The sequence below is a fragment of the Sycon ciliatum genome, chromosome 4 (genome assembly GCF_964019385.1).
Source record: "Sycon ciliatum chromosome 4, ocSycCili1.1, whole genome shotgun sequence".
NCBI classification, from domain to species: domain Eukaryota; kingdom Metazoa; phylum Porifera; class Calcarea; order Leucosolenida; family Sycettidae; genus Sycon; species Sycon ciliatum.
The window spans coordinates 30047570-30075542 of NC_088646.1; the positions used below are offsets into that span (position 1 = coordinate 30047570).

Below are 27973 nucleotides of genomic sequence, written 5' to 3' on the forward strand. Positions count from 1 at the left end.
CTTTGAAGACCGGTCTGGGTTGAAGGAAATGACTGACGTCATAGGCAATACACTGTTATATCTCGCTTCCGCTCCTCACACAACTCCCACTTCCCGTCGCAATGTACCATTGCTAGCGAAATGGGCAATTACCCTATGATAATTGCTGTCCTGTGCCCTCCCGACCTCGTGCTACTGGTGCGTTCGGGTCCCGTCATTCATGATTTAGGTGGATCAGTTCGCATTTGGGAGGACAATGGACCAGTTCTAATTTCTTACTTTTACGACGGGGCAGTACCAGTAAAGGTTTTTCAGAACCGCTCACAGAGCGGTTTTATATGGATAATTTTTAGTTGTGCTTCCTCCATGATCCAGATTGGTTGTAGACTAGTCGTGCTGGTGATGGAACATGAGTGCAACTTTGAAACCCGTCCCTTTCCTTCCTGAGGAGATCAAACGACACGTGAAGGATGAACATCGAACAATTTTTCTCAGTGAAGAAGCATCAGGAATTGCTCGAAGTCAAATTGTTGCAGTGAAAGCACAGCATGGCAGTCCGGATACTCTAGCTCTCGTTCAAGTTGTGGATAGTGGTGTTTTGCAGTCACTTGAGCAGCTCCATGGAGAGTTCTTACGGATGCCATCCTTCGTCAGCACTGAGAATCTCAACTCGTCCACTGCTTACAGCTCTCCATGCTTGCTGAGTAATGCCAGGGCACATCCCGTAGCTTTCCCACGTGGACTAGCCACCGTTATTAATGTAAGACCCTAATATGGATAGGACAGATACATGGAATATGTGTGTGTGTTTTCACTGTGCAAACATCCTTTCCAACTTATGAAGGAGAGTGAACTGTGTGAAACAAAATGAAGAATGTGAATATTCAGTCAGACCTCACTTTGCAACATACCTATTCGTTTTGCGTTCATCAAATATCCGGATAGGCGATGGACCAGAATTTGAAGTCGCACGCAACACGGAAACCCGAGTCCAGTCAATTGTTGCATAGCAATTGGCGTAATGTGCAGTCATGCTTCAAACTAAACAATTCCACGTGAATAGAATAGTGTGCCAGTGTAGTTCAGTGTGCCCCCATTGCATTTGCTATGGATCCATGGATTGTTTGTAGGATAGATAAACAAACCTCAAAAAAGATCTTGATTAGATAGCACATAATCTTAGTCTTGAGCAGAATCGATGAAATGTGTACCATGTGCCCGTAAAATATTACCCAGTGGCCCAGCCAGGATTACATTCAGGCAAGGGGCCCTCGCTGATAAAGAGCTTGGGAATTGCTCCATAACTGGACATGCACAGGACCAAACGTTTAAGTCTCCAACCCCTGCCCTCTATGCCCCTCTCTCTCTCTCTCTCTCTCTCTCTCTCTCTCTCTCTCTCTCTCTCTCTCTCTCTCTCTCTCTCTCTCTCTCTCTCTCTCTCTCTCTCTCTCTCTCTCTCTTCTCTCCCTCCCTCCCTCCCTCCCTCCCTCCCTCCCTCCCTCCCTCCCTCCCTCCCTCCCTCCCTCCCTCCCTCCCTCCCTCCCTCCCTCCCTCCCTCCCTCCCTCCCTCCCTCCCTCTCTCTCTCTCTCTCTCTCTCTCTCTCTCTCTCTCTCTCTCTCTCTCTCTCTCTCTCTCTCTCTCTCTCGCTCTCCCCCCCCCCCCATTCCTCCATATCCACCACTGATTCTATTATGCACATGCATTTTGGCACCAAAGAATAAAAATCATAACAAAACTAACTTGTGACAAGTAAAGACCAATCCCTGGTTCCCCGCCACTCTATGCAGGATGCACTGCCTTGCCTGACCTCTGCTTGCCTTTAGAAATGCACACTCTGATTACACATCCATCTGGGGTGCCGGGATGTCGGAGGAAGTGAGAAATGCGTTAGAGCCGTGATATATTTCAGATGTGTGAGTCCCAGGGGAAGTTGGTTGCTCCCCACACTGGAGCTCGTGCTTTCCCGCCTACCTGATTTGACAAAGGCGCAAGCCCCGGTGCGGGGAGCGACCAACTTATAAGGTTATCGCCGAGGTTGCTAGCACTATTTGGCACTGTGTGATCCCTGTCATTCTTGTGCCCTGTGACTGTGCTGCCCCTGCTGAACACTTTTTTGTTCTCTGCTGTGTGCTCTTGCCTTGTACAGGCTGATTGTCAGTTCTCATCAGGTACGGTGCTCTATGCTAAGTGCTTTGGGTAATTTAAATCTGTACATGTATCCGTCAAAAGGGACGAGCTTCTTCTATATGTTTTAGTCCTGTGGTCACAGAATCATTGTGTGTTCTGTGTCCTCGTTGAGCGGAGATCTCCGTGATAACTAATGTCCATTGCTGAGTGATTGACTTATTTCATTGCCATCTTACTTCTACAGTATGCAGTGATATGGCCTTTTGTTTGGAGACAGCAATGAATACACTTTATTAAAGATATCATTAGGTAGATAAACTGTGCATTCAGCCATATGAAACCCAGGCTCTGGGGTGAGCGGTTGCTACTCTCGGTCTATACGTGTATTGATAGAATGCATGTACATGTACACTCCATGGACGTTATTGTTGATTACAGCTGTTTGCTTTATTTTCCCTTGATTTTGTGTATAGCTGATGACGTACCCAGTGCATCAGAGGTTCACATTCAGTTTTGTGGCGGAGCTCAAGTGAATGATGGGACTGACGCAGCACTAAAAGCGTACTTTCACCGTCCTCGGTGAGTCTGCCTTCTGGGCTCTGTAACTGGTAATGTTTCCCATTCACCTTCAGGACGCACTGCTAGTTGCAATGGCGCTCTATTGGTACCGTGAGCTGACAACTTGTACCGAGTGAAACATCGCACCATCATGCATTCCATGAAGCCCAAGAGACTCAGTACTAGTATGCAGACTGTAGTTCTTAGTTGTGTGTGCACATGGACTTACTCCATTGGATGTGTCATCATAGTACTAGTGTTCATTATTGTATTGTATATGTTGTGTTTTCTGCTTGCTTTTTCTGCTTGTCAGGTTCTTATCGGTCGGCTGGGTTTTTGCTATACCTGCAGTAGCTGATAGTAAGTACTGTAACACATGTAATTTTAGGTGCATCAACATTTTGGTGCTAGGGACCTGCCAGGTTTCAGGTGTAATTTAGAATTAGGTGACCAGCATTCCCTGCACATACAGTGTATACTCTGGTGTCTTTTAGGTGTAATCTAAATTTAGGTGCTGGTTTTCACTACCGAAATCACCGGAATTAAAGTTTAATACACCGAAAATATCGTGTTTTACAGTAGTATGCACAGTGTTGCCTTAAGCCATGGAGTCACGGGTGAACCTATGGCATTGTTGCTCACCACTGTGCAGGCATGTCCGGGGTATAATACAATGGCAAGAGTACAACAATGTCGCCGTGGGATCGGTTTTGTGCTGCATAGATGCGGAGCCGCATGCTCTGGTTTATGTACGCTTGACGATAGTGCAAGGTCATACATCTATGTAATATCTATCTATGTTGGTGCACTCATTCAGGTTTACACATGTCTGCCTTGTTTTAACCATGCTCTGCCTGTTTCTGTACTTTCTCCCATGCTGATTAGATGAAAGTCTCTTTGGCAGTCAGCATGTTCCACGTCGGTAAGCAGCTTGTCAGTGCTGACATCACAGTAGTCATTTGACCAGTTCAACTAATGGTTTGCTTTACAGACTTGTGTGTGTGTGTGTGGGGGGGGGGGGGGGGTATATATGCGTGCATGCATTCATATACTTTGGAGCATAAACATGTTCGATTGGCGAAATTAATCAAGTACTTGTTTGTGCTTGTGCTCTCGTGGCAGATTGACGTACTTTCGAGTGGCAGCAATCAGTCCTGTACCCGAGAGTGATGTTCACCTGTACCAGGCCTCTGCTGCAGACACAGCTCTAGTACTGGTGAGTGCAACCGTGCACTGCTGCCGCTTTTTGACCGGCAACGTTATGGCCCAGTCTGGGTGCCAAGATTGCCGTTGGGGAAAGAACCAGCGTGCCAAGCAGACTATTCTCATTCCCTGAGTCCCACACAGGGTGACAGTTGTGGCTGAGACATACTATAGTTTCCAGAGCATAGGCCGCACCCAGATTTTGTTGTCACGAAATACAGATCATGTCTGCCCTGTATATCACCGTTTGTTTGACCATTGTAGTATAAGGCGCACCGAGCTTTGGGTGAATTGTGATTTAATATACTCCGAAAAATACGGTAATATGAATGTGGTTGTGTGTGTGTGTGTGTGTGTTTGTGTAAATGCATGTGTAGGCAAACTATTAATGAAAAGAAGACACTTTCTCAGGTCTCCAGATTTTTTTTGTCTGCCGTCAAATTTTCTGTTTGCTTTTAGGATGCTGGCCGAGCGAATTTTCCCATCCCGTCTCTCTTAGAAGCGTGCAGCTGCGAGACTGTCAAGCATGTCGTGCCAGGTATGTTTGGTGTTGATACATGTACAGTGATGGCCAAAGAAATCCAACCTCATGAATAATGTAGCGCCGCGTTTGAGTGCACAGACCTGTATGTGTAGGGCTGCGTAGCGCCCGGTGCTGTTTTATTCATGAGGTTGGATTTCTTTGGCTAGTATTGTACATGAGGGTGGGGGCTGGGTGTCAGGCAAGGCAGGTACAACTAGGTGCAAAAACTGCTGCCACCTTAGGGGAGTTGTGATCAGACTTGTCTTGTGTGGATAGGGGATGGGGGATAATGTGCAGGTAAAGACCCTATAGAGAAAACAGAGGAAACTGGTTTGGCAGAGGACTTCTAGAAAGAGCCAGAGTGTATACCACCGTCCACCATAACATGTAAACACCACTTATAACAGCAGCATGTATGCAAAGAGGATGGCTGCTGAGTCATACCAAGAGTACATAACTCTTATGTACTCTCGGTCATACATAGCAGGCAATCTAGCCTAGGATTATCACCATCATTATGCAATGCTGTAAGCATCCAGACTACAGGATTATAATAGAGCGGCCAGTGCTGCTGAGTGTCCACCTACAAATGTACTACTAGTTAGTGCTGTTACAGTGCGTTTCAAAAATATAGACGCGTGGTTTCAAAAAACCGTTAGGCCAGCATCTATACCACGTAAAATCTGTGATCACTAAAAAAATTCTCGAAAAGCTCCAGCCGAATTTGAAATATTTCAAAAATACCATGCGTCTATTTTTTTGAAATGGACTGTAATTGTTAGGACAGAGTGCAATGCTAACATTTCCCTCCTTCACACCAGCAGCTCCCAAGTTCAACCGCCGAACTGGCTTGCAGGCCCTAGAGGAGTGGCGGATTATTGTCGGTAATAATATCGGATGGATCGAAAATGGTAAATCAGCACCGACATACACACACACACACGGTCACCAGCAACAGTAAATGAAAAAAGGGTTCACATCAGGACACTCAATGAATGAGAAATAATCAACAAGCGTGACCCGGACAGCATAGCCAGAGCGACGGTTATATGAATAACTTGCTGCCTGGAAGAGTTCAGTAAATGCTCGAAGTTCCCATCAGGACACTACTTGTCAATTACAAAGAAATAATCTGCAAATGCGTCGCGAACCGCATAGCCTGAACGAGAGTTGTAAGAATAAATGGCATACCTGGAAGAGCGGTGATTGCATGCTTGAGTGGTGCGCTCTTGTGATATCTGCTGCTGGAGTCAAGTGCTTCTTACGTCCTCCTCCTTCCTCAGTGAGCAGAAGTTGTGAAGCACAAAGCATGTATAGATGACATCGGGTAGGATGTCGGTGGCAAGGTCAATGGGCTGGTTTAGTATGCGCCAGCGACCCTTTAGCCTTCCAAATGCACACTCAATCTGGTTTCGAGTGGACGTGAGCCGTGTGTTGAAAAGCTCATGATGCTCACATTTCACAGGGGGAAACTCCTTCGTGACTCGTGGCAGGATGGGGATAAGCTGGGTCGCCAAGAAGCACCGGTGCCAATGGATTAGCACCAGGAAGTTAAGCTCGGCGGACAGTAGAAAATCCAAGTATTTGGCCGATTGACGCTAACCTTGCTCTCATGTAGCTGGCTAGCAATAGCCAGTTGACTGAGTCACGTCTGGTAGTGGTCCTGACCAAGGCCATGGTCCAGGTCGAGTTTGACAGACACTTTCACTTTACCGGCCATGGTGAAGGTCAGGCAGAAGTAGTGCAATTGATCCTGTTCATTGCACCAAACTGTTACCACCTTTGCGTAATTGCCAGACTTGCCCAAGGTGCGCTCAAAACCAGCATAGAATAGAGCAAGTACCGTATTTTCCGGAGTATAACCGCACTTTGAACACTCAAAATTCACCTAAAAAAGGGGGCTGCGGCTTATACTCTGATGATGAAATTAACGGTGATAAATAAGATAGATGATTAGATGTCTGTATTTCGTGGCAAGGGGGGGGGGGGGGGGGGGTCGGCTTATCCTCCAGAAAATACGGCAAATGAGAACAACAACAATTCAGCAGCTAACGGCACCTATATCAGCTGATGTGTAGTTATCCGATGACCCAATAGAGAAAACAGGGGAAAACGGTTTGGCAGAGGACTTCTTGAAAGAGCCAGAGCATAGTCGAGGAGCTAGTCCACTAGAACATGTAAACACCACGTACTACAGCAATGATGTATGCAGAGAGGATTGCTGCTGAGTCAGCCATAGCAGGTAATCTACGGTCCATTCATAAAAAGATATCCTAGCTTTTGGCCATAACTGGGTCAAAGTTTGAGTTTCTCAAAAAAAAATTGCAATCCCCGTGGAATGCCCTAGTTTCTTTAGTCTCTTTCTCCGAACAGCAAGCCATAACAAGAATAGGACTTCGGCCAGGTTTTGCCCCAAACGCACTAAATTGGAAAAACCTTGAAAATCCAGGCAAATTTCGCGGCACTGCACCGTGTACAATAAAGTCACGAAAAATCACCAAACACGGGAGCTCGCCAGAGCCAGCGCTCATATTTTTATGAATGGACTGTAGCTTTATTCGCTTTCATCCTTTGTTTCCTCTCTCCTTATCTGGTGCACAGGTGGCTATGGTGCAAACGCATGGTGTCCATGTGTACCGCCAGGTCTAGGCGTTCAAATGGAAATCCTTCAGAACGCAATCATGCCGGCGTTCTCCTCTGCATGCCTGCCAAGGTAAACACGGTAACTGTGATGCTGATGCGTAACCCTAGGTTTGCGGTGCTGCGTACCGAGCGCCTATGTCTTGTTTTTCAAAGTGGGCAACGAAAAGAAACTGGACTCTAAGGCCCAGCAGAAGTGTGGCCAGAAGGGAGTTCATGTTGCTTTCCTAGTGGTTGTCTGTGTTATCTTTCTATTCGTATCTTAGAAAGAAAGGTTACAGAAATCGTTCACTCAAGTGCATGTCACTTCTGTCCTCCTGTTGTGTCTGTTTCTTTCCGTAAACTTGTCAGGAACATTCGGCCGCGGTGCCATCTCTTGTTGACCGGTGACCCTGGCAGCGGGAAGAAGAGTCTGGTTCGATCGTGCTGCCGCTGGCTGGGAGTGACCCTCTGTGAGGTACGAGTGTTTACTGGCTGTTGTGGTGTGCTTCCGTAGCTCATGTCTTGGTTCTCTTGCTTTTTCTGGGTGGGTAAGGTTGATTTGAAGCGTACAGTTGGCATGCATGCATTCTGCATTCTGCAGTACATGTACATACACTCAATCTCCGGACCACTAGCTGTTTTGACCTTGTTACGTCTCGTCAGCGGAGCTCAGAGTGACTTGCCGAACCGATTGCAATAATAATAATAGTCCAATGAATGAAAAAGCTTTTATAATTATACCAGCTCAAAGCATCGCAGTCAGAGCGCTGTGAGTGCAAGAAACACATGGAGCATTGCACGAGTATAGCACATGCACATGACTGTACTTTTTACTCAGTTGTAAGTACGGACTATGATTATGTGTCTGACCATGACATCTCCATGCTTTAATTTTGTTCCGCTGTGCCGTTTAGGTGAGCTGTTATGATTTGCTGGCGGACACTGTTCAGGCGGGTGAGACCAAGTTGAAGAACGTCTTTGAGAAAGGTTAGAGATGCGCACAAGACTGCGGGCATGCCCTGAGTAGTGATATCATGCCGATTTTAGTTTCCCGAATTTGGCCGGTTTGGTGGGTACTGTTCCGTTGTTTGGGCTCAGTTCAAGCGAATTGTGAAGTTTGAGAGGTCCTGGGCATATGCTAGTGGTCAGGGTGTTGTGCTCCTAATAGTGTCTGTGTGAAAAACATAGTACAAAGTCATATACATGTACCTTGTACATTCTCATGTCTTTTTCACAGCTCGCAAGCGCTGCCCATCTGTCCTTTACTTATGCCATGCGGAGGTGCTGGCACGTCGGAAGGATTCCGCCGAGGAAGGTAATGTGCCTGACTGTACTGTACTGTACATATAGTTATCTATTTTCATGGGACAGTGTGCCACAGTAGCTACTGTGATAATGCACGCGAGTTTTTAGGTCACCTGACTTAATAAAGTCAATGTGGCCAGGGTCACCAAGGCTTCTTCAAGGCTTGGCTTAACTTGCCTGATTTACTGGTACCTGGCATGGCCATTTGTTCAGTTGAAATACACATTGGCGTAATTAATTAATTATCTTCCTTACAATGTGTTCCAGTGGAACGCACTGTGTTACGGGTTCGTGCGGAGGTTTGCCATGCGTGCTGTCCTTCTACCCTTGAAGTTTCTGGCATTTGTTCTACTACTGACACTGCAGCCCCGCAGTACAGTGTACAGTGTTTCTTGATGTAGAACATGTTCTCCTGGCTGTTGTTTTTCAGGATACAGGGCCACTGCCTATGTGGACGGCCTTGAACGAAGTGCTACAGAGCCTTCTGTGTTTGTGTTCTGTCATCTGCAGAGCTACGGCTGGGTGCAACCTTCCAGGCACAGCTAGACTCGCTGGCAACACTTAGTGAAAGGTACGGCGGGTAGCTGCTCTTACCGTTGCGTCAATGTAGTACAGTTGTCTACATCTCTAATCCAGCACTTTATAACACCAGCACCCTGTATAAACAAGTACCCTGTATAAACCAGCATGATTTTCAGTTACCAAAATGTACTCTTTTAATATGCACATGTTATGCACATTGCAGCAATAAATCAGATTTGTTAATCCAGCACCGTCCCTAATCCAGCAGAAATTCTGTAGCACAAAAAATGGTGCCGGATTATAAAGGGGCCACTGCTAAATAGAGGCAGTGGAGTCCGGTGAGCCCCTTGGGAAGCTGTCGAAGTACAGTGAAACCTGGTTAGGAAGAACCGACTGATAAGACAAATTTTTGCCTAAGAAGAACTAGTATTCGTAACTGTATTGGATGAAACCCTGTGTATTCACTGGGTAAAACATTATGGATAAGAAGAACTGCCGTTATTGCGAACAAATATCAGCGGTCCCTTGAAGTTCGTCCTAAAGAGGTTTGACTGTATCGAAAAAAGAGTTTTTTTAGCATTTGATAACCATGTTTTCCCGTTGTTTGTGTGTGTGTGGTTCAGTGTGGTGGTGATCTGCTCTTGTACGAAAGCAAGCCGCCTGGCTACGTCTGTTGCGCAACAGTTACGCATCACTATCAGTATACCGGTGAGGGAAACGATGGCATGTGCTCTATGAGATGCTAGTGCTAGTGGGTGCCATCCCATTGAACGCCACTAGCAATCCCGTATATCTAGCAATCATTCTATCGGTGCTGATTGCCGCGGGCAGTTGCAGCGCTGTGCACTACCTTAGTGCCATCAAGAGTACATAACCCCCAGGAGTGTGCAACTGCCTGCACAGCCTCTATGCAGTGCTGCGACGGCAGAACTTCACATCACGTGACATGGTTCGAAAGGTTACGCTGGCAAACAGTGCAAAGTGACCACAAGAGTTGAACTCAAAGCTGGGTTCCTTACCACCCTGTATCTATCATGCACAGCGTGCAAATAATGTGTACGGGTTCATCACGTGATGTGAAGTTCTGCCGTCGCAGACCCCATAGCTGGAGTTGCACACTCTTGGGGGTTATGCACTCTTGGTGCCACGAACAGCAGGCTAATGCTCTTGTGTGGCTTTCAAGTAGAGCTGCAAAAAAGGTTCTACGGTTCTTTCAGTAGAGCTGCAACAATAGTTCGAAGATTCCTTTCTGCATGCAAAGGAAGGCAAGTTGCCTTCAAAAGAAGGTTCAAAGCCTGGCTATAGGTAGTGCATTCTCTCAAAATCTACTTTTACCACAGGTGTGTATGTGAAGAGAGAATCTAAAAAAGAATATCAACGATACATGCGATGTGAAATATATCAACTCCCTCAAACTTCAACTCCTTGAAACTTAAGAATAGAGGGGGGGGGGGATGATAAGCCTTGCCACTGGTGTGTTGTAAGAGGATGTGCTGCAAAAGGCAGAGCTTCCTTGCAAACAAGGTAGAGTGAGGTGTTATTGTGACTCGAGCATTATCCAGCTTGTTGGTGTCAATATTGTGATGTGGCTTGCACTGCGCCGCGAAGTGGCTACAAAGCAACTCTGCCTTTTCTGTCTCTTCTTCGACATGCACACCATTGTCGTCAAGGAGGCCTGGGATGCAATGTTTGGGACGGCTGATATTGCAGAGGGATTTTGATTGATTCCACCAAGTAGCAGATTGGCATTTCTTTAGGAGGTCGAATCCGAGTTGACGGAAGTAGTGTTTTTGGCTAGTCCTCAGAGAAGAAGTGAATGCATTTCGAGAAAAACGATACAGAGTCAGTCTTCTGGGCGTCCTGTGGCCTTGGCCCGCTTAAAGAGGCGATGGCGAGCCTTCCATAGTATGTGGTGGTGTGACGTGAACCATGGTCTGCGGCTCTTCTTATGTTCTTCTTAGGAGGGTCGGGTGTGTTGATCTTCGTGTGGCGCCGTGTCACTGGTGCTATCATTGGTCTGGTTTTGGGCACGAGTGTCGGAAGGTTGTACGGGTTCATTTGATCGGGTGCATTCTTCGTGTGATGCCGTACCACAGTTTTTTGCAATGTGGCCAGCCTTTCCGCATGCCCTGCACGTTTGCACTTGTCCCGAGTACCAAATTTTGCAATGTGTGCTCCCTTTGATGTAGCTTGGGATGGATTTTTTTAATTTTACCTGCACGTATCGTGTGCCTGTTGCCAGGACTTGGCCATTCTTTAATTTCGCGGTGCCGAACGTAACCGCCCTGACTACCTCGCCATACTCGCTGAGCACGGAAGCTAGCTTCGGTGACGCCCCGAAAAGGGGAACGTCATGCACATGTAGTGTCGTGACCAATGGCGCCAGAGGTTCTACATTTACTTCCTTACCGGCAAGCTGCAGTCCTTTGCGAATCAAGTCCGGTCACAGCCGGTGGGTTGTTGAACGGTGATCTTACAGTGTCTTCCGCTAAACTGCACGCCAAGCGGGCGACATCCTGGAGCCGAGACTTGACATGCCGCGTACATTGATTCGTACCGCTTTTCAAGAGAAAACGAGGAAAACTCACCGGGGACTGTCAGAATGACGGTTCTGGTCCGCAGCTCGCCAGGCGACAGGTCACCCGGTAGCTTGCCTGGCATACCAATTAATGGCGGCGAGAAGCCCGATAAACACACTTAATCCTAAACTTGCTCGGAGCACTTACATCATCAGTGCATCGCAGCTTTACTGAGAACTTCCGCACAGACTCTGTGTCGCTGTCAGAGGTGATATGTTTGTGATTGAGAATCTCTCCTGCAAGGGAAGATGGCGATCAGAACCACCAAACAACGTTCTTTAATTAATAGCTCCGTCCATGCAGCAGTGCACGCACCCGAACCGTCAAACATATCTGCTATTATATCTTCGGCTGAGCTTCCTTGCAGCGCCTCCTTGAGCCTTGACAGTTTGTATTCGTCGGAGACGAAGCGGTTCGCATCCACGAGGCGAAACTGCTGGGTATTGCCACTGAATTTGGCAGCTCTAGGGTCTTCGAATGATGGAAAGCGCTGACATCATGTGGCCATTGATACTTGCAAGCCTATCGTTCACATAGGGTTCGCGTGCGCGGGGCTGGCTACTAACGTGAGAGGTTAGAATGTTTGCTGCCTATGCCTGAGATCATTTACGGAAGTATTCCTTGCTCCTTGGTCTTTTCGTGCGCAGTGTGTGCATTATTAGGATCACGTGTGTACGCAGTCATGTACACATGCACAATGCCTTGGGACCAAAAATTATTTGCGGTCGGATGAAAAATGACGGTCGATCGGGTGACTCGAAACAACGAATTAATTCTGGGTGGCCCTATGTGGGCAGTGACTGATGCATAGCTATTTGCTCCCATGTATTGGATTCCAGCCATTGCTGGCTGGTGTTGGTTACATGTACAGAGTGTCGGTGTGGGTGTGCTGTGTGCTGTGTGCTTCTTTTCTCCTAGCCACTGTCAACCGAGGAGCGCGTTTCCGTCATGAGGGACATGATTGGCAACAGTCGCATTGAAGACGGTCAGTGCTTGAGTTGGCAGCTCGCTCTCAGCATCGGATCCTTTTGATTCACTATCAACGTGTAGACGATGATGCTTTCAGTATTTCTATGCAGCATTGTGTTTTCTCTGACCTAAATGCTTGATAAGGCGCATGTAGGCTCTCAAGCTTTGCTTGTGTTGACTGCTGGTCGATGAAAAGACTACACACGTAGACCTGTTGGAAGTAAGCTTGTCACAGCACAGGCGCTCAGTTTAGATGTGAATGCATGAAGTACGGTGTGCATCTCTCAATCTCTGCCTGCAGACTAGCCTGTGTTTGTTGTGCTCCACAGAAGCAATAGTCTGCACACACACATACATCACAAACGTGCGTGCACACACACACGCAGGCGCGTCGGAACGACTTTGGAAGTGGGGCGGCCATGGAAGGGGGGTCCGGGGTCCTCCCCGGGAAAAAATTTCAAAAATTAAAGCCAATTGCAAGCATTTCCGGGCATTTGGTGCCATTTCAGTGTACGGTAACTACAATGAAAGACTTTTTGATTCTGCAAAAAACCAAGAAGATGCTACGGTCGGGGACAAACATTACACTTCCCCGGGAAAAAAATTCAAAATTGAAGCCAATTGCAAGCATTCCCAGGCATTTGGTGCCATTTCAGTGTACATGGACTTTTGATCCTGCAACAAACCACGATCGGGGACAAGGATTTGCCACGTTTGCGCTGAGATCATCGCGCTTTGTTGCAGTGTGCTAAAAAAAAAAAAAAAAAAAAAAAAAAAAAAAAAACGGCCGAAAAAGTGGGGCGGCCATGGCCGCCCCGGCCGGTGCGGTTCCGACGCCCTTGACACGCACACACACACACACACACACGCACATGTGCTCGGTCATCGGTTGCAAAGTCCTAAGTGTGTGCTAAGTTCTTTCACCTTCTGTTTTTCACTGTTCCATGCAGAGTCTCAACTCCAGCGTATTGCCGAGAAAATCCAGGTTGGTACGTGCAGGTTTTGTTCAGCTGATGTAGTACCATCACCTTCTTCAGCCTTTCCATTGTATTGCTCTGCGATTAGATAGGCATGTGGCGCTGTCTACATCATTCCTATGCACATGTATGACATACAGCGTGTCACATGGAGAAGACCCGCCACAAGAGACACTGCTCCTGACTACAACCAAAACTGGTTGCTAATGATTTGGTCTCTGCGACCACTTGAACCATTTCTATGGTGCAAATGATCGCACCGACCAAGTCCCCGGCGATTAAAGAGCGTCTGAGCACACGACACTGCCTTAACCCTTTGGAGTCCGTAACGTTTTTGCTTCCGCAGAATTTGTGGCAGTTACGAAAATGCGCACTCCATTTCCAACATAACTTTGGCTCTACTTCACCGAATTTGAAGATCTTGGGCTCGTTGGAAAGCTCTTGATGAGAGAAATACAATGAGCCCAAACTCGCCAAGAGCACTATTCATTGTCCGCCACAACGCACCCGAAACGCGAGTCCAGCTCCAGATCTGAGACGAAATCGGTCTCCTGTAGCCATTTCACTGAATCTAGCTCGGAAATGTTCAACTTTTTTCGAGTAGAAGCTTACCTTGCCGTGACTTTGCGCTGCGCCGGCCCTGGCACGTGCCGCCTGTCATGAAGCTGGGAAATCCCTTTTTTTCACGCACTGCTGACTCGCAGCACGCAGCGCAGAAAATTCGAAATGTTTGATCGCTCGCCGCTCACTCAAACTTCATCGCAGAGACTTCGGACCTGTTTGAGGCGATAGCTGAGAGTTTTCTCTACAATCTAGACCCTTCGATTGTTGAATATGGTCAATATTTGGCCGAGAACCGAAAGTTTGACTGCGCCCACATGCATACAAAATGCCCATGGTTCGAAATCGAACCATGGACTCCAAAGGGTTAAAAGACAGTGTCGTGTGCTCAGACCCTCTTCTGTTAAGGGAAGTGAGGGGAAGGGAGGGGAGGGGAGTTGGATCTCCGGTTCAATCGTTTGTATGCAGTTCGTAATGTGCTACAGCCCAACCGGACCAAGGCCCTAGCAACCGGCTGCTATGCTTGTATCCAGAACCTCTGTCCCCTACAGTGGGTGCTGCGCCTTTTGACCGGCCGCCGTGCGTCATACCTGGTAAACTAACAAACTGGGCCTGCATGAATTCGGACCGTGAAGAAAGACTGACACCTTCACACATCTGACAACCATTGTGCTGTGTGTGTTTTGGTTGGTTTTAGGGTGCAGTTCTGAGCGATGTCTGTACGCTGGCCTCGCGCGCCTTGCAGTGCAGCCGTGCACGTTTGTTCAGGTCAGTGCCTAGCTGTCTTACTGTAATTTGTTCATTTGTTCTCGATGTGAGTGCTAGTAATATCAGCTCCTATGTGTACAGCGTCGTCTTCATAGATTGCTCCGGAGAGGTTCATTGCTGTGTGTGTGTGTTTTATCTGGACAACGGAATTCATTTCTTCACATGGACGTACACGAATATGTGCAGTCTAGGATACATCACAAGTACACACGTGCACACAAGTTCACATGCACATGCGCTGCTGGGTTCCAGACTGGTAGTGGATGTACTGACACACCGCTGGATCAGTAGTATGTTTGTCAAAGACTGTGAAATTGTGGGCCAGTTCATCACTCTCGTGTACGCTTCTGGCTGTGCATTTGTTGGGTTTCCTTTGCAGCGGCTGCACACCATTGGATGACCCAACATCAGCTTGTCTTCCCAACCATCTACCACCAATCACCGCGGATGATTGGCATGCGGCGCTCAAGCAGTTCGAGCAGTCACGTTCGAAGGACCTCGGTGCACCAAAGGTACAGATCAGCGGTGTGTGTTATTGATTTTCCGGCATTTTTTTGTCTCCTCGCACTTCGGAGTATTTCCGGCATGATTTCAGTCCGCCTGCATGGGGAGATTGGCTTTTGGCTCTGTAAAGATAGCCGGGAGTATTGTGGGGAGTATCAGGTCAGGAGCACACACTTCTCCTTGCTGGGACCCATTTCTGTTCTGTGTCTCTCCAATTTGTAGCAGTTTTGTAGCAGTTAGCAGCTACTGCTACCTGCTGATTGTATGTGGAACAGCACATCGGCACCACTCGGCCGGCCCCGGATGCAGTTTGGTGACTCTCTCTCTCTCTCTCTCTCTCTCTCTCTCTCTCTCTCTCTCTCTCTCTCTCTCTCTCTCTCTCTCTCTCTCTCTCTCTCTTCTCTCTCTCTCTCTCTCTCTCTCTCTCTCTCTCTCTCTCTCTCTCTCTCTCTCTCTCTCACACACACACACACACACACACACATACACACACATACACACACACACACACACACACACACACACACACACACACACACACACACTGTGTTCAGGTGCCAGAAGTGCATTGGGAAGATGTGGGTGGTCTGAGTGATGTACGCCAGGAGATTCTAGATACCATTCAGTTACCTCTGGAGCATCCGGAGTTGTTTGCTGGTGGTCTGAAGAGATCAGGTGAGCCCCCCCCCCCCCCACACACACACACCGGACTGATGGGAGATGATGTCATTGGTCTCTATCGGTCTGGTCATCCAAATCACGCTCTCAAAATTGCGATTCTGGCAATCTTGGTCTGTACAAATGCACTGGTATGTATTGAGTACACTATCTGTGTAGAGTGGTTTCACATCCAGTCATGTGACTTCATTTGTGCAGAAAGTAGATCTACCTTAAAAAAACAATAGTGTACACGACATGGGGACAGTGGAACAGTGGACCAACCAACATGGCCGACATCATGTGACCCATTGGTGCAGGGATTCACTGGTGTTGGATCCGACATGGCCATCCGGTATGTGTCATGTGTTAGATGTACGCCAGCTGTATAGAACTCCTATCATTTACAGTGTACAAGTACAGTGTACAGGGGTATGTCACTGTTAGAGCTGATCTGTTGAAACACAAATCTGCACAACTACAATGGTTGTTGGTACATGTATTATCAACGTGTGGATCGGTTGAACCGGATGTTGTTTTGTGTGTGCCCCAGGCATTCTTCTGTATGGACCCCCAGGATGTGGCAAGACTCTCCTCGCCAAGGCTGTGGCAACAGAGTGTGCACTAAACTTCCTTAGGTATGCTTAGTGTGTTTGTAAACGATTAGAACGGCATAATTGTTGTCAAGCTTTTGATGTTGTGTACCTCTCTGCAGTTACTGTGGGTGTATAAATATGTGTGTGTATGTGCGTGTGTATGTGTGTGTGTGTGTGTGTGTGTGTGTGTGTGTGTGTGTGTGTGTGTGTGTGTGTGTGTGTCCCATATGGTGCAGGTATGTGCAGCGATTTCCAATCGATAGATTGCGGGTTCGATTCCCGACGATTATGGTCACACACGTCTTTCTTCTCTTTCTCAGACTCTTCCTGACTTTTCTTTCATTCTCCTGGGTGGTTACCAACAGCCAGTGCATGCCGGAGTATGTGGTGAGATGTGTGTGTGTGGAAAAAAAAGAAAAGACCAAAAAAGACCAAAAAAGAAAAAAAGACCAAAAAAGGGATTCACTGGCCAAAAAAAAACTCACTTCAAATAGCTGTATGGTGTAGACCAGGCTGAATAGTGACGGTCAATTCTTCAGCCTTGCAAGCTGTTGAATGGTGCAATCCCAGCACAAGTTGCTATGGCTTCTGCCATAGCATTGCTATCATCGCCTCCGGCGATGGGCGTCAAAGGTCAGGTGTGTGTGTGTGCGTGTGTGTGTGTGTGTGTGTGTGTTTCCTGTGTGCATGGGTGGATGTGCGTGCGTGCATGCATGCATGTGTGTATGTACCGTAAAGTACCGCCAGAGCGCCCCACCATCTCATCCTTTCGTGGTCGTATTGTGGAGGTGGTCTGCTGTCTGTAGGTCATACGACATGAACCTTGTACACATATTGCACGTTTTGCAGACAATTCGAACCTTCCAGCAGACACAAGCTCCACACAAAAACCTGCCAAGTGTGACCTTAGTACACTAAGATTCTCACATCGTACAAACTTCGTTGCACTCTGCCATACGATTTTCCTTTCTCTGGCTGTAAAATCAAGGTGGGGCGCTCTCGCGAGACGGGGCGCTCTGGCGGTACTTTACGGTATATACATGTGTGCCTCAACGTTACATTCGGTATTGTGTATGTACTTCATTCTCATTCGCGTCTCCATTTTCTTCCGCACCCTGGCTGTTGTGTTTGGCAGCGTCAAAGGTCCAGAGCTTCTAAACATGTATGTAGGACAGAGCGAGGAGAATGTGCGTGAAGGTCAGCAGTTTCAGCATTACCTCCATGATTATGCCCTCTTCATTTTCAGTCTGCCTGCATGAGCATTCGGTCAGTGGTGTATAGAAACCTCAATGCATTGCCTTGGCCTATGGTAGGGCTCTTGTAGGAGTTAGCCCACAGTACAACATGTATTTAGTGTGTCCCCTATCCACCGAGCGTAAAATCACCTTGATAATCCACGCAGCAAATACTAGTAGCCTCTGCACTGCCTCCCTCCCTGCTTGAGCGCTGAGCGTTTCCAGGAGCTTCCTGTGTTTGTTGAGCCGATCCCGTAGATCTTTGTCCGTATAGAGAGCATTTTCTTTTACGGTTACACTCTGGTAGAAGCCTCTCACATGCATTTGAATCTTGGCGACTGCATTGTTCTATACATGTTTGCATTATCTACTAGTAGTATTTGTTTTTTGGGCGAACACGCTCCTGTTGTTCTGTACTTTGTGTGTGTGTGTGTGTGTGTGTGTGTGTGTGTGTGTGTGTGTGTGTGTGTGTGTGTGTGTGTGTGTGTGTGTGTGTGCATGTGTGTGCGTGCGTGTGCATGTATGTGCGTGCGCGTGTGTGTGTGTAGTGTTTGCAAAAGCACGCTCCGCAGCACCGTGTGTGATCTTCTTTGACGAGTTGGATGCACTGGCCCCGAACCGAGGACGCAGCGGTGATTCCGGCGGTGTGTCCGATCGGTGAGTGGCGCACAACCATGAATGGCAGCAGTCTTCATTCACTACTGAATCATATTCAACACAGCACATCGGCACGGTGTCCCTGCATCCCCTGTGTCTTGTTGTTTCTTTTTTTCTTCGTTATCCTCATGTTTTCCTGTAGGACTGTGTTGATAGTAAAAAAACAAAACATAAAAAACGTCATGTTTGCAACACCAATGAGGCCTGCAGTCTCCGCAATTTTCGCATTCTGGTACACGGCCTGCATTGACCTTGCATAATCCTTGAATTTTTTATCGTAAAGCACAACAGTACGTACTGTGCAATCGCTGGCGCTCAGCGTTTTTAGTCAAAGTCTGTTGATGAAACTGTGAGCAGTGGGTGATAGGTCTACAGTGCAGTGTGCAAACGTTTAACTTTCCGTGTCGGCTGCTCCGCTGCCGCCGCCACTGCACTTCTGAAGAAATACTAGCATATTTTGAGAGATTTGTCTGCGCAAATCACAGGAGATTTTATTCTCTGTGTTGTGTCAGTTCTATCATGAGCGATGTGAGCAAAAGCATGCGGGGAATGACCAGACTCACTCCAGATAGAACTGAATATAAGTCTCTCTTTTATGATTTTGTTTTGCCTTGAGCTAGTGACCCCCACGACCACTTCTGGTTATGGGTTATACAGACATGTACACACCTACAGTCATGTTGCCTCAAGCACTGTAGTGTAGGTATGCTGGGTAGTGTACGTTGTATGTATGCACATGCACATCCAACAGTTTCGACCAGTCTCAGTGCCTGGCTCTACCACCTGCTTATCGACGATATCTGGAACAATATGCTTGTGTGTGCATGCATTCCATAGACATGTTGTATGTTGGTTTGGTTCAGGATTGTGTCTCAACTGCTCACTGAGCTGGATGGCGTGGGTGGCGAGAACAACGTGTTTGTGATCGGCGCAACCAATCGTCCCGATCTGATAGAACCGGCGCTACTGCGACCAGGAAGGTAAGTACATGTATGTTTGTGTACGTGGCTGGTACTCAACCAGAGGACATGTATGGGAAGCTGAGCAAAATACTCAATACTTTTGTTAGATTTTGGAAATATACTTGGATGGCGGTGTTTATTGCAATTGCAGACGAATGAAGAGATTGCCTGGAATGAAACAATCATATCTGCAGTATGCTTCTGCAGGCCATCACTAAGCGCCCATAAACAAGAGTATGCAACTCTCTCCGGTAATGGGTCAGACCGCGATGCGCAGTCTCCATTACCGTAGGTTGCCTGCATTGCACCCTGCTCTCATGCACCAAAATGCACAATCTCTCCTACATGTACCAGTCTACCTGGTCTTGCTTGATTCGTTCACGTACAGGCGTGAAGTCTAAATTGTGGGTGCATGAATTTCAGTTCCGTACGGAAGTTTTATTTGTTCAAACCACCAGGAAAGTGTGGTGTTCTTCCTCAGTGCGTTGGTGTAGCTACAGTAGCGCTCTATGAATCCAGTTGCGTCACTCCAGTTTGCGCCTTGCACCATTTCGCAGCCCAGTGTTATCTGGCGCAAGTCTTGATCTGTCTCATTCAGATCTTGTTCGCTATCGTTGCTATAAGAGAAAATCTGTGGGTGCACATCCAGTGCATTTGCAGATTTGCGTACTTCTCTTGCGACGGGCGTATACATACATGGTGTGTGTGTGTGTGCGCGCGTGTGTGTGCATGTGTGCTTGTGTATGTGTGTGTGCATATATCCGCTATCATTCAGGTTTGATTGCCGCGTGTACGTCGGAGTCTACACGGAGCGCCGCTCACAGCTCTCCGTCCTGGCAGCCCTGACAAGAAAGTAAATTTCATTCTGTGTGTGTACGCGTGTGCTGCATTAGAACGCACAAGTACAATTCGCAAAGCCCATGCATCTGGGAGACCCCCTGTGCCCACTCCACCCTTATTATAGTTGTGTTTTGTGGATAGGACAGAGAAGCATGTCCAGTCTATAGGTAATATGAAGTGTGCATGGAGCTAACATTCCACATTGTGCTGTTGGTCAATCCTCACTTTAACTCCCAGCGGGGGTACTAGTACGCCCTACACCGGGAAGGCGAGCGGGTGCAAGGCCATGCGTGACGCTTGCACACTCAGGCTCTTACACCGTATGTTGTGGGAATTCCGCTGGTACTCTTTGGAGTATGTAGTGGAATACCGCCGGATGGACGGCCATTGTCTACGCGCGGCTGGAAATACGCGTGTGGTTGCAGCAATAGAATGGGCGCAGTTGGCGAACACACTGTCACATTCTTGCCCTCACCTCCCTATACAACCTCAATTGCTCTCTGCCATACTTGTACAGTGTTCCGTTCGCCGGTTGCACATTCACGCAGGGCGCCCTCAAAAGGTGGTACACTCTCGTTGTATTGTCCGGTGCATGCCGTAATGGCGTGGCTGAGTGCAACCAGCAGTACAGGGAACCCGGAGTGTGCAGCTCGGATGCAGGGTTGCTGTCACGGCGGAATTCCAGGATTACATCACTTTAATGATGTAGTGCGTACACGCAGGATTCAAGCAGGTCTCTTTCTGCACAACTGCAGCTCAGTTGTACGCACTACGCCATTCCCGCCTCAGATCTGCGCCAAATATGATGTTCTTAGTACAAATCACGGAATTCCGCCGTGACAGACACCCATAGTAGAAAAAGCCCCAAGCTGCACACTCTGGTTTACATGTGCTCTTGATGCAACACATGTGCACATGATACATGTACTGTTCAGTGTCTGGCCTAACGGTGTCACGTTGCCTGATATTTGAATTTTGAAACTCGTGTGCTGCTTTTAGGTTCCAGCTGGCACATGATGTCGATCTTCGTGCCATTGTGGAGACATTGCCCGCATCTGTCAGCGGTGCTGATATCTCGTCTGTATGCTCCGATGCTATGATGTCCGCAGCCCATCGTCTTATCGGACTTATCGAAGCTGAAGGTATGTCGTTATTAGGATGAGAGCAGTGCCGGTCAGTGAAGAATACAACCGCTAGCACTTTTCTGCGTTCCAGCAGCCCTATACCGTGTATACCGTTGAACTCAGCTCAGTGCCCACATGTTTATGGTATAACCGGAAAACCCACGTGTGGGTACATGACTACAGGTATAATTAACAGTGAGGGAAGTTAGTGCAATGCAAGCATAATCTAGGATTGTGCGGATGTAGGAGGTGTAGAGTGTTGTTATTGTTGTTGTTGTTGTTGTTGTTGTTGTTGTTGTTGTTGTTGTTGTTGTTGTTGTTGTTGTTGTTGTTGTTGTTGTTGTTGTTGTTGTTGTTGTTGTTGTTGTTGTTGTTGTTGTTGTTTTTGTTTTTGTTGTTGTTGTGAAACTTGACAGATCTACAAGGGGTGATAACCAACATGTACCTGTACTACGACAGCGTTGGCCGGCAGATTGATAGGACATGTACATGTGCATTCACACTGGCAACTGATCTAACTGTATGGCAGTAGTCTGTATGGGGATGACCACATCGCTGTTGTTCCAACTGTGCGACTCTATCTGCACTTCCTGCACTTGCTGCACTGAAGCGCTGGGTGTTTTTGCAAGCTGCATCATGCTGTTGACTGCGGTATCTTTCTTATTCTTGGTTTCTTACTTTTATTTCACAATCTCGGTGGCATCTGGCAATGAACTTGAGATGTGGGTGATTGTGAGCAGCCATGTCTTGCTTCTCTCGTCACAATTGCCGCTGTTGCGTGTTTTCTTTGTCTTCAGGGCAATCCGGACAGAGCTCTGAGCGACTTGTCGTATGTCAGGAGGATTTCCTGCATGCTTCGGGGCTGCTGATCTCATCTGTGTCGGCTGAAGATGTGGCTCTTTATGAGATGATGAAAGCTAGAAATTAGTCCAGGCGCACACGATGCTGAGCGTCCCCAGACAACAACTTCTGAAGTGTAACGACGTCTTCATGTTCAAGTACATATTCATATTTACACATATCATTGTTTTTAAGTTAACGTAGCATATATAAAATTTAATTTGTAATCACAGGGTAGGCTTCATACTTCGAATACAGTTCTGTCGGGTGCCGCTGAACGAATATGCTAGGATGTTACCAGGTACAGGGTATCCCTATGTACATGATGGCTCTACTACAGTACAGAACTGCTCAATGAAATCCGATCGCATGAATCAAGTCCCCCCCCTGCGCCCAGTGCACATGGCAGTGTTCACAGGTCTAGGGTTGCACACTGGCTCGCTTGATCGGATTTCATTGAGCAGCACTGAGTACAATGTACTGTAGAGATTTCTGCACGAACAAATTAATAATGGACTCTGTTCATGGGCACGCTTGGTGTCGAAACTAACATTCCCCCCCTGCGCCCAGTGCACATGGCAGTGTTCACAGGTCTAGGGTTGCACACTGGCTCGCTTGATCGGATTTCATTGAGCAGCACTGAGTACAATGTACTGTAGAGATTTCTGCACGAACAAATTAATAATGGACTCTGTTCATGGGCACGCTTGGTGTCGAAACTAACATTTCTAATTGATCAGTCCAATCATATTGGCTTTCCTGAATCCGCTGGAGACATCATTGGTGGCAATTATCGTACTCGCGCGATTAGAGCCCTCTCTTGAATAGTGCCCTATCTCGAATAGTGTCCTAGCCAGTGAAAAGTAAAGCATTCTCTTGAATAGTGCCCCCCCCCCCCCCCGGTCTTGTAACCAAGCCCATGTGCAAGTTTGGTGTTCTTTTGCTAATGTTCTTGGCCATTTCTTGGCACGGGTGTTTTCAGGAACAAAATCGCAGGTCTTGTTCCCGTTTCTGTGGAGTCGTGAGCGTTTACAGTACACTTTTGGCTCTGTTTTTCTTTGTTTTATGCTGGATGATGCAAATGTACCAGCAATGAAAAATAATAGTGCCCTCTCTTGAATAGTGCCCTCTCTTGAATACTGCCCCATCTGTGATGGACATTGAAAAAAAAGTGCCCAGGGGCACTAGTCGCGCGAGTACGGTACTGAGGATCTGTTTTATTCACGAAGAAAATTGTGTAACGCTATGAGGTGAGAGCCAAATTAAAAAGATTGTCAAACGATTGTTTCCAGTATCCAAGTGGTGGCAACACTACTAGTACTACTTTTGAAGTCGTGGTAAAACGAAAAAGGAGAAAGCAAACCGCAATATATGCATTACATGCAATATCGGAGACACACCAATTCTCGGGGCGAGCACAGCTAAACTTGTCATGGAGAGTCTTAATGAGCAACTCCAGACGAAAATAAAAAAGGAGCCTACATCATACTGGTGATCACAGTGTACTTGGAATACAGCTCCAAGCTTGTGCATTACGGGTGCACGTGGCAAAGGATATCTGAGTGGACCTGTGGCAGTGCGCCCACGCCAGGCACAAGTACAGTGCAGGGGTGTAGCAGCCGGCTTTGGCCGGACCACTGTTTTGCCCGGCCACAAAAAAGTGCCCAGCATGCAGGATTTTGCACCCTAATTTCAAAAATGTCCTACGGGGACACCCCCGGTCCCACCTCCAACAGCGGTGCCACGCGCCTTTCATGTTTCAGTGGTCCCTCTACAGTCCGGCACCATTTGTGCTACGGAAATTCTGCTGGATAATAGGGAGGGTGCTGGATTAGAAAATCTGATTTAGCTGCAATGTGCATGAAAAGGACGTTTTGGTAACTGAAAATTATGCTGGTTTATAAAGTCTGTCCCTGCGGGAATTTGCGGAAAAAACTCTCGAAAACTTGCGCAAGAAATTGCGGCAGAAAGTAACAAAAAATGCGCCGAAAAGTGCGGAATGATGCAGAACTTGCAAGGAATTCGCGGAATTATTTGCAGAAAATTGCGGATTTGGGCCAAATCACGAAATTTGTTGCATCGTATATCTACTCCGGAGTCGTAATGTGCAAATAACCTACAGGATCACGGAAAGAACTGCGTGAAAAGTGCATAAAAATGTGAGATATAGTGCAGAAAACAACAAAAAACGCGGGAAATAGCGGATTTTGCTGAAATTCGCGGGTTTGGGTCAAAATCGCGAAATTTGTTGCATCCGTGGAATCGCGATTTCCTGGAGGGTCAGTAAAGTGCTGAATTAGAGAGGGCCCGCATGACGTCATGGCGCGTCCCCCGGAAGTACAATTTCAACCGAAGATATCTCAGGAACACTTGGTTGGATCGAAGTGGGACCTTCACCATTCGACGCAGCGTCTGAAACTCTATGAACCATGAAGTTTTGATTTTTGGGGGAAGTTCCCCTTTAAAGAGGGACGACTGTAGCATTACGCTGGACATGCATAGTGTGACACCATCATTGTGTTAACTGCACAAATTCACTGTAGTACGGATGGCCATGCACACGATGCATGTAAGCGGTGCACGCGTGCATGCAGCTCCACTCGATGCAATCGAGCAACGCCGATGTGTGCCTTGGATCCGCAGAGCCCGCGCTGTTACACGTCTCCTCTGATGGCGAGTGATGGGCACGAAAGGAAATCACGCTGCATACATGTATAGCTCTCTCTCTCTCCCCCCCCTCTCTCTCTCTCTCCCTCCCTCTCTCTCTCTCTCTCTCTCTCTCTCTCTCTCTCTCTCTCTCTCTCTCTCTCTCTCTCTCTCTCTCTCTCTCTCTCTCTCTCTCTCCCTCTCTCTCTCTCTCGCTCTCTCTATACTAGTAATCTAAGAAAAAAGTACTGATGTTCGTAAGCAATGCTTCCATTGAGTCAATATTAGCAGAATGTCCTCATACCCGTGCACCGTGGAAAGCACACAGCAACCAGTTAGTCATGGAGAAGTAATTAGTTACAAGTAACAGAAAAGAATAGCAATTACTAAAATATACTAGTACTGCGCAGTCACTCTATATTATCATGCAATGATAATACTAGTACACACATCATCAAGGAACATGTTAAAGGGGAAGTATACCCTAAAATCAAATTTTCACCAGTTGTAGTCTTCGGGGTGCTGAGTCGAATGGTCTTGGTCCGAGGAAGCTGAGACGCTCCCTTCCTACTTGAATCCCAATCGAACTCGCGCACTTCCACCGAAACTGGGTGACTGCGCCCTACTAGATGGGGATTTGTATGCAAAATGTCACTAAAAGCGCCATTTCGTTCTTATAAAAGCACGGATGACCGCGATTGGCCCATATGTTGTAGTCTTTTGGACGCTGAGTCGACTGGTTTTGGTCCGAAAAGGCTGCGATGCAGCGTTCCTCCTTTATTCCCAATCGAACATGGTTGAACAAGTGGTCACGTGCTCCTGCGTACACCAGTCAGCTGGTCACCGTGCCTGCAGGGTACAACTTACTAGCCTGTTTGACCTTTTTTGGGTGCAGTCCTGTCACTCGAGTTGAACTCGAGTTGAACCTTGGTGTGAAAGTTGTCGCCTGCTGGCGCGGTGACCAGGTGATTTGGGCACCCAGGAGCACGTGACCGCTTGTTCAACCATGTTCGATTGGGAATAAAGGAGGAACGCTGCATCGCAGCCTTTTCGGACCAAAACCAGTCGACTCAGCGTCCAAAAGACTACAACATATGGGTCAATCGCGGTCATCCGTGCTTTTATAAGAACGAAATGGCGCTTTTAGTGACATTTTGCATACAAATCCCCATCTCGTGGGGCGCAGTCACCCAGTTTCGGTGGAAGTGCGCGAGTTCGATTGGGATTCAAGTAGGAAGGGAGCGTCGCAGCTTCCTCGGACCAAGACCATTCGACTCAGCACCCAGAAGACTACAACTGGTGAAAATTTGATTTTAGGGTATACTTCCCCTTTAACAGTTTGTTGAATCTAAGAACATTTTCTTGTGACAACCAGTTAGAATATGTCACTGCGTGGTGAATAAAGAATATCAAGGTGTTCTGTAAAAGTCTACCTACTGCGGCATAGCAGGCATAGCAGCAACAGGCTGAGCAATTCTCGCGCCAGCTTTCACAACACACGCTGTTCCCCAGCATGTGACGATGGCGATACCCTGGACCCTTTCCATGTCGAACGCCACTCCTAGGACGATGTTGGCACCGCGACTCGCCGCCTGCTGTCCCATGTTGTTCATAGCTGCCACGCGAGTTTGCTCAATGGCCTGGGCTTCCTTCTGCATGGCCTTGGTTACACTGAATGTCACACTATAGTTGGTACCCATGGCGGTGCCGAACACTACCCCAAGATCTCGCTCCACCACATATCCATCAGCAGGAGTTTGCAACGTCGAGTAGGCAATGCCAGGAGCAGCCATTGCGAAACGTATCCAAAAGTCGCGCGACCAAAGGAATATCACAGATGTATAGCTGCGCTGCGACCAAAGGAATAATTATCACAGATGTATAGCTGCGCTGCGACCAAAGGAATATCACAGATGTATAGCTGCGCTGCGACCAAAGGAATATCACAGATATAGCTGCGCTATCGTCTGTTCTACAGACTCAACTAACGTGTTACTTCTGCTGACTTCCGTTTGTTTGCTTTTCTAAAAAGTAAACGTTTACCAGGATCGAACCAAGTAATTATTATTATTATTTTTTGTTAGTTCCGTGAGCTCAAGAGAAGTCAATGGAAGTACTGAGCAAGGCGTTTAGGTACTAGGTGAGTGGTTGGTGAGATTTCTCCTTTTATTTCAACGCGAATCCCGCGAATTATTATTTCACATATTTTGCAATGCCATGCCTTGATCGATCCTGGCCTAGCGCGCGCCTGGCGGAGGTCGAGTGGCGCCTGGCCATGAATGGCCTAGCTGGGCCTGGTTGACGTAGACCTAGTAGTACTAGGCTAGTACCTACGTGATCGTGATGGTAGCGTTCCTACCAAAAACTAAGTACTTGATCGGTATGCACGTGATCACGGTAATCCTGCTATTCATTCATGAATCATGACTACGTCGACTGTAGACTACTGTCATGGCCGGGGACTCGCGGGGAGTGGGCCAGACATACTATGTATCAGGATTCTACAATTCCAGGTTCTTTACGGAAATATACCAGGAGTCCAGATACCCATTCTTCCCCCTCACCACACAAGAGGACCAAAGCTTCACTCTAGGACCAAGCTCAAACAACAGAAAAGCAACAAGAACAACAACAGCCAGTGATCGAAGCAAAGCATCGAGCTATAAACAACAACAATTAATAGTAGCGTGCAAGGAGCGAAGCGAGCGAGCAGCCAGACAGCAAAGCATGAATGGTGATAGGTTTCACAACACTATTGATCGACGAGACACATCGCCGCCACGGCAAACACTTCATAAAGGCACATGTAACTTAGGACTAGGAGCAGACGGAATACAATACAGATAATAGACACCCTTTAATAGCAAAAAAACGCTATGTTGTAACGGTATTATCGTAAGGGGGAAAATACCGTGATTTGGGTTCGACCTTTAGCAAGATGCACACTATTTTTAGTTGTTGTTTGTTGTTGTTTATTTATTTTTACATCGCAAGGCAAACGGGCAGTTCTACCCAATATTATGGAAGCGATGACAACCAGTAAGAAGAGTCAGAAATGAAGAGAAAAATAAATGAAAATAAAAATACGAAAATGGAAGTAGCAATGAGTGGAGGCAGGGTCAAGACGAGCAGAAAAAATGGATCTCAAATCTCAAATTTACAAGTCGGGTCATCGTAGCATGATTCTATCGAGCCTCATCAGCAGGTTACGAAAGCCA

General features: G+C 47.3%; 1 protein-coding gene across 1 annotated transcript; it reads left to right on the forward strand.

Moving 5' to 3' along the window:
• Positions 1-308: 308 nt before the first annotated feature.
• Positions 309-23215, forward strand: LOC135815538 (peroxisomal ATPase PEX6-like). Its single transcript, XM_065328853.1, has 25 exons — positions 309-739; positions 2127-2148; positions 2581-2686; positions 2979-3025; positions 3551-3587; positions 3788-3881; positions 4328-4406; positions 6993-7104; positions 7383-7488; positions 7928-8000; positions 8251-8328; positions 8829-8889; positions 9464-9548; positions 12338-12404; positions 13339-13373; positions 14624-14694; positions 15074-15206; positions 15753-15873; positions 16409-16493; positions 17587-17648; positions 18235-18343; positions 19207-19323; positions 20081-20158; positions 21145-21287; positions 22067-23215. Exons 1-25 carry the CDS (start codon positions 389-391, stop codon positions 22195-22197), a joined length of 2403 nt encoding a protein of 800 aa, XP_065184925.1. The 5' UTR covers positions 309-388; the 3' UTR covers positions 22198-23215.
• The last annotated feature ends 4758 nt before the right edge of the window (positions 23216-27973 follow it).